This window comes from Megachile rotundata, unplaced genomic scaffold (genome assembly GCF_050947335.1).
Source record: "Megachile rotundata isolate GNS110a unplaced genomic scaffold, iyMegRotu1 scaffold0229, whole genome shotgun sequence".
Taxonomy (NCBI): Eukaryota; Metazoa; Arthropoda; class Insecta; order Hymenoptera; family Megachilidae; genus Megachile; species Megachile rotundata.
The window spans coordinates 243,736-250,000 of NW_027473526.1; the positions used below are offsets into that span (position 1 = coordinate 243,736).

At 48.7% G+C, this 6,265-nt stretch overlaps 2 protein-coding genes across 2 annotated transcripts; one reads left to right on the forward strand and one right to left on the reverse strand.

Annotated features, from left to right (window-relative positions):
* Positions 1–97: 97 nt before the first annotated feature.
* LOC100879477 (uncharacterized) lies at positions 98–2,870 on the forward strand. The gene is made up of 2 exons (XM_076541915.1): positions 98–786; positions 1,149–2,870. The coding sequence occupies exon 2, from the start codon at positions 1,161–1,163 to the stop codon at positions 2,712–2,714; it is 1,554 nt and encodes a 517-aa protein (XP_076398030.1). The 5' UTR covers positions 98–786; positions 1,149–1,160; the 3' UTR covers positions 2,715–2,870.
* A 276-nt stretch (positions 2,871–3,146) lies between these two features.
* Positions 3,147–6,259, reverse strand: LOC100879587 (alkaline phosphatase 4-like). Its single transcript, XM_076541907.1, has 7 exons — positions 6,057–6,259; positions 5,656–5,876; positions 5,384–5,576; positions 4,745–4,911; positions 4,322–4,633; positions 3,832–4,261; positions 3,147–3,768 (listed from the first exon to the last, which is right to left on the reverse strand). Exons 1-7 carry the CDS (start codon positions 6,142–6,144, stop codon positions 3,551–3,553), a joined length of 1,629 nt encoding a protein of 542 aa, XP_076398022.1. The 5' UTR covers positions 6,145–6,259; the 3' UTR covers positions 3,147–3,550.
* Positions 6,260–6,265: the final 6 nt, after the last annotated feature.

Here is a 6,265-nt window from a genome sequence, read left to right on the forward strand (position 1 = left end):
TTGTTCGGGCGGCGACCGCATGGGGGCGTTTACGGTTCGCGTTTCGCGTAAATCGGAGCGGTACGTCACTACGCGTGTAAATAGGTACAGCTAGAATTAAAAATGTGGTAGATATGCGCGTGTGTATGTAGAAATGTACGGAACGCGCGAAAATGTTTGAAAGAGAATAGAATAGTTTTCGTTTTATTTAATTCGTGAATTCGTGGCAACTTAAAAAGTAGATTTAAAAAGTAGATTAAAAGGTAGATTTCACCGGTATACAATAGACAGATAGGTAGAAAGAGGAGCCCATAGTCGATTGTCTGCAGCTAAATGATAGAATGCAATATAAAAAATCGAATTTTTCAATCGGTAGAATTGCAATTGTTGGCCGAGTAATAATACGGCGAGTGAAAACGTAATCAACGAATGTTATAAATTGGTGTTCGCGGTTGGCCAATACCGATAAGCTTTCGTTTGGCGAGGATCGCGCGTCGCGTCGGGTCGATTTAGAGACGTGTTAACCCAGGAATAAAGGGGCGTGCAATCGAGAGACGGTGCTTGAAATACCTTTGTCCGGGCAGTGGGCATAGTGCCCGCAGACAGGCTTCGTTCGCGACAACGGATCGCTAAACTTTTCGAAACATCGACGTACTATCGCGTCGATCAAGCTCGTTTATTTTATCGATTCGGTCATTTTCATTCACGTACCGTTTCGTTTTTTAATCGATCGACGATCGATCACGTAACGCGTATCTGTCATCAAGAATCCTTATACTTATCAAGAATCGATATAAAGTTATAAAAGTAAGTTGTTGGCCGTTTCGCCGATCGACGATTTATATTTTAATCATCAACCTTCTCCGTCCGTCCATCTTCGATTCACCTACATATGTATATCTGTTCCTATAGGTATCTATTCTCCTCTCTTCTCCTTTCTTCCCGTTACCTTCGCCTTCGCTGATCGTACGAGTTTATTGTCGCCTGTAACTCGTTCGCGAAAATTGCTTCTGAAAGTATTTCTCACGGTTTCGTAAAAATTACGCGAGATGGAAAAATATGGTGGGAGTGGGGTTGGGAGGGAGAGAAGTTTTTAAAGAAAGGAGGACAGAAAGTAAAAGAGAAGGATCGAAAGTGTACGATTTACTGACGATAATAAATGTAAACAGGACGAGAGCGAGATGGGTCGGAAGAAGACTCGAAGCAAAGAGTCCCGTTCGCGAGCAAAAATATCGAAGGATAAGCAGAGCTGCGTGGGATCGGGAATTGTCGAGGAGAAAGAAGAAAGAAGGGGGCGAGCGGTCGAAGAAAACGCGAACTTACCGATCGGAGTTTATGCTCGATTGACGTATCCTTTGCTGCCTACTCGTCCTTCGGCGGAGGATGAAGAGGAAGAAGAGGAGGAGGAGGAGGAGGAGGAGGAGGGCGTAGAGCTGTGCGTCCGGCCACGATTCGTATTCGTGTCGAGTCTTTGCGCGGTCTGCTCTGAAAAACGGCAAATATATTGCGACGGTTGTCGAATGGTGTCTTATTGTTCGAAGGCGCATCGATCGAAAGGACTAGCGGAGCATCGCGAGTTGTGCGAGGCTTTGAAGGAGATTCGAGGGTCGATCGCGACGACACTGTCCAACGGGTCGAGTGCGCGACTGGACCCGGAACAGTATCGCGCTTACCGAGTTCGGTTGCTCGGCGTACTTCAGTCGAGAATTCGTAGACCGTTGAAACTTTGGGAAACGGAGATCGTACTGTATCCTATGGTTTGCCGTAGTTGTCGTCGTTTTAGCGAGGATCTGGTCTGCTGCGCGAACTGCGGGATGGAATGTTACTGCGAAGAACACGCGACGAGCCACGAAATATGGTGTAAAGAGTTCCGTACGTTGCAACGATGTTTGCTGCTGCAACACGAGCACGGTTCGGTGATTCCAAGAATCCCGAACGTGCGTCGAACGATCGAAATCGCGCGAGCGGATCTTGACTTTGACCAATTGATGGTTCGCGTCTACGGAAACGATCGATATTACCGCGAGATGGATTGCTACACGTATTCCGTGTTGTCTCACGTCTGCACGATTCCGTTGACGGCCCTTTACGCTACGCAAATTTCTTCTCCGGACTGGTCGAACAAAACCGATTGGACGATACACGTGATCGGGGCGGAATTTCACTTCGAGGGGATTAACTTGCATGTCTGGGAAAAAATGTTTCTTCATTTTATACCGAATCTGAAGAGGCTACTCGTCGCGCTGATCGGTCCGGAATTAAAATTACCGAGCGGTGTGCCTGCCGAAGTTCTATCGAAGGTAAAACTTTGTCGGGAGTGCAAATCTGCCGGTAGAACCGTGATCGTTCGATTTCAACCGGAAACGCTTTATCACGAATTAAATTGGGGGTCAAGGACGAAATCGAACATCGGCGAGGCTGATCTGATTTGCATTTTCAATCCCGGCCTTTATCGGAAAACTGGATTCGCGGGTCAAGATAGTTGGTTCGAGACCATCAAAGAATTTTGCGGACGATCGACCCCGGTTGTTATTACCTCTTACACCGTGGACGAGATGCACTGGGAAATAGCTCGATTAAAGTCCATAACGGACGTCGAGGTTCTTTTAGAACCGCGACAAAATCCGTTTGCTTCGATCAAGCCGGATCGAAACTTTGTTACCGATCACTCGAATCCTCTTATTTATAAGAATTATTACGTTTCCATCGTTCGAGGAAAACCGGCTCCCTCGTGATTCGATAATTCGGTAATTTGCGTATTGCCGCGTGTGTGCCAGTATTACAATATACGTAGTCCTTCCGCGTAAACCATTCGATCCGAAGGCAAATTATTAGTATCCGGAAATCTTGTCGATCACATGTATCGGAGAATAAAAATCGTTACTCTATTACACGTCGTTTCATTTCGAAGGTATTCGCGTCGCTGTCGTTCCACCGCGCTTCGAAACAGACGGGGACAGATGAACGGACAGCTCGTCGAACTCTATTTAGAATAGAACGATTCGAAGATGCGCGGCGTTACGTGTTACGTTTACTATGGCGTACAAGATACCAGCGATCGATCGAATCTTGTTTCTATCGAAAAAAGTCGAACGCGCAGACTGCGATGCGGCCGAACGTTTGCGAGTGAATATTTTTCGCGGCTTACGCGAATAAAATCGAAGACGTCGTTCAATCGATCTTTATTTTATGTTGGCCAGTGTTCGTGGTTGGCGCGATCGGAACGCGCAGTTGCCATGCAGCGCGTTCGTGTATGTATGCAACAGGTATGTACGTAGTCGCTTATACGCGTAGAAGGAAGGCGCGCGCGTTCGAACGGCTGTACTCGTTGGACGGCAAACGCGGGTGTACGCACGGGCAAAGCTGGTCCACGCTTTGAAAGGCTGCGCGAAAAATAATTTACGGTGAAAAGGAAACGGAAAGGATAGGGTACGCGTAGACGAAACGTTATCACGGTCGTAAAAAGGACGGGAATAGAAGATGGAGCGAATGGCAGATACCCGGCCAAAGAATCGCCGTTCGAACAGTGTATCGCGGACGTTTCAAAGGAACTAATCCCGTAGGCGCGCGATTAGTTTCTAGCGACGATGAAAAGAAGCGCGGACGTTAAAAGCGATAGAAAATACGACGCCTCGATTCGGTCCACCGAATTGGCTAGTTCGTAAAAGTAACGACGATTGTACGTGTTATCACAGTGGGAAGGCCAGTCTTTGAAGCACGCTGCGTACGCTATCACGTGAGCGATGTAGTTTTGTTCGAAGGTACCGCGAATCAGGTGAGAATACGGACCTAAAACACATAAACCGATTTAGAGGTAATAAAGTTTAAGAGGGGTCGCATTAAAGAACGTACCTATCGCGTATACACCGACGTCTTCGCCACCGTGCGTTTCGTCCTTGAGATACATGCCAGCCATTTGCGTGTAAAAGGGTTCGTCGCGCGTCGGATCCTGATCGACCGGTATCCACGTTTCGTTGACGTTCGCGCTGTCGTTTCGTCTGTGGTGGTAAAAGCCTGGACCGTTGGCGTAACTGAGCGTTTCGTAGGCTCGAATGTCCGCGTTAGTCGGATCGTTGGCGAAACCTAGAATGTCGTTTCCTCTTTTCGGATAACCGTTCATAGTGAAAGAATGCGAATGATCGGCCGTTACGATCATCAGAGTTTCTTCCAGATTCACTTGTTGCAACGCGGCCAACACCGCTTCCTCCAGTTCCGACACTTCTCGTAACGCTAGCTTCGCGTAATTGTGATGGTGGGCGATGTCTATTTTCCCACTCTCGACCTGAGAACGGAACGAGAATAAAATAAAGAGAAGACGAATAGGGAGATCGTTTCGACTTACCATCAAGAAGAAACCGTTTTCGTTTTTCCGGAGCAACCTAACGGCCTGCGTGGTCATATTAGCTAGACTCGGAACTTGAGCCGGCTTGACCGCGTGATACGGAAGATGACTGGCAGCGAATATTCCGAGAATCTTGCTCGTGTTCGCGACATCGATCGACATCAGTTGCTCGGTGTTCGTTACGAGATTTCCTTCGGGATTGTTTTTCGCCCATATCTCGGCCAGGTTTTGTCCGTCTCCTCTGACACAGGTATCGGGATCGTCTGGTTCTATCGACAAACCCAAGTGTTGCGCTCCACCACCCATCATCACCTGACATAACGAGACCGCGACTATAGTGACGACGAGAAGAGTCGAACGGGAGAGAAAGGAGGAGAGGCGAACGAAATCTTTCGTTAGAAAAAGATTAAGATAGCGTGGTACCTGAAATTTCTTTCCGGGTGCATCCTCGACAAGCTGTCTGGCAATGTCCTTGACGCAATTTTTGTATCGTTCCGGTATCGAGGTATCGCACTCCCAGTCACGATTATTGGTGTGAGCGTACAATCCGGCCGGTGTTGCGTGCGTGATTCGAGTGGTAGTTACGAATCCTGCAATCGCGAGATCGATCGATAACGCTCTACTATTTCCACGCTCGAGTTTCGACGTTATGCAATGCCACGCGACGAATCGGTTTGACGATTCGAATAACGATTCAGGGATCCGAAAGAAGGCGCGTCGACGCGTCGCGAGCATTAACGCGTTACGCGTAACGCGATACGCCCTAGATAAAGCGGAAGGTCGATTGACGACCTCCTCTCTCTGTCGTGTCGTTTTCACACTCGTTTCGACAAGGTCCATCCGATACTGATCCGTTAAACGTCGAACGTTTAACGTTTAACGGTGTCCGTAGCAGCCGACCGTGGCGAAGCGCGACGTTGATCGTACTCGCGCGCAACGAGCACGGTGTAAGTAGTCGGTATCGTACCGACGCGGACCAACTAGTTCGGTAATTTGCCAAATTTCCTCTTTCAACGATTCGAAGGTGGAGGAGAGAGGAAGGGAAAACGGAAAAAGGCTCACCGGTACTCATGCCGCTCTGTTGCGCCCAATCCGCGACCGTGCTGAGTTTACTCTCCCGATCGATTTGTTGGTCGCAATGATTGTAGGACGCTTTGGTGTCCAAACCGAGTACTCTGTAACGGCATTTGACGCCGGAAAATATGGCGGTGGCCGTTCCGGCGGAATCGGGCACTTGTTTGTCGGTGTTGTAGGTCTGTGAACAGAGAAGAAGATCGATAGCGTCGTAAAACGAAGCTACGAGGAAATTACGTATTCCGACGCTTAGGTATCACCTTGGCGAATCCGGTGTTGGGGAACTTTTCGAAAGCCAATTTGTATTCTTCGCCGGTGGTGCCCTTCGTTTGGCCTTTGAATATACGACCGGCGGTGATGGTCGATATTCCCATGCCATCCCCGATGAATACGATGATGTTCTTCGCACGATTTTCGTTGTTCCTGTAAGCTAGATTTCTCCGGAGGTTCTCTTGTCCCGATTTCAGCCAAAAGGACATCCCTAAAGAAGATTACGATACTTATTGGATGTCCGACTCGTTACCCCGCCATCGGGCATTGGCTGAACGATACTCGATGCCCGACGACGCGTTGGATTTTCCTGGGCAATATTCGAAATCGCTCGACCGCGCGAAAGCGGTCAAGTTCGTTGGTAAGCTACGGTAAGCTACGGCGAACAAACCTTCGTAATCGTTCGAATCCCGTGGCAGAGCATCGGAGAGAGCGAAAAGCGGCAGTAGAGCGCAAACCAGTAGCGTTCGTTGTTTCATGTTGATCGCAGGGGGACGGGACAGAGCCGAGAGCTACAACAAGTTAGACACGAGATACGGATCGAGTTAGTAAGGTGGCATTCGCGTTCGAGGAATCGTCTTTCGCTGGCGAGTAGATAGA

Bases quoted from the DNA above. Each gene is read 5' to 3' on its own strand.
- LOC100879587 (XM_076541907.1), bottom strand. From the start codon at position 6,144: ATGAAACAACGAACGCTACTGGTTTGCGCTCTACTGCCGCTTTTCGCT. The intron at 5,877-6,056 runs GTTTGTTCGCCG...AATCTTCTTTAG, and splicing joins GGATTCGAACGATTACGAAG to GGATGTCCTTTTGGCTGAAA. The intron at 4,634-4,744 runs GTACCACGCTAT...TCGTTATGTCAG, and splicing joins CACCCGGAAAGAAATTTCAG to GTGATGATGGGTGGTGGAGC.
- LOC100879477 (XM_076541915.1), top strand. From the start codon at position 1,161: ATGGGTCGGAAGAAGACTCGAAGCAAAGAGTCCCGTTCGCGAGCAAAA.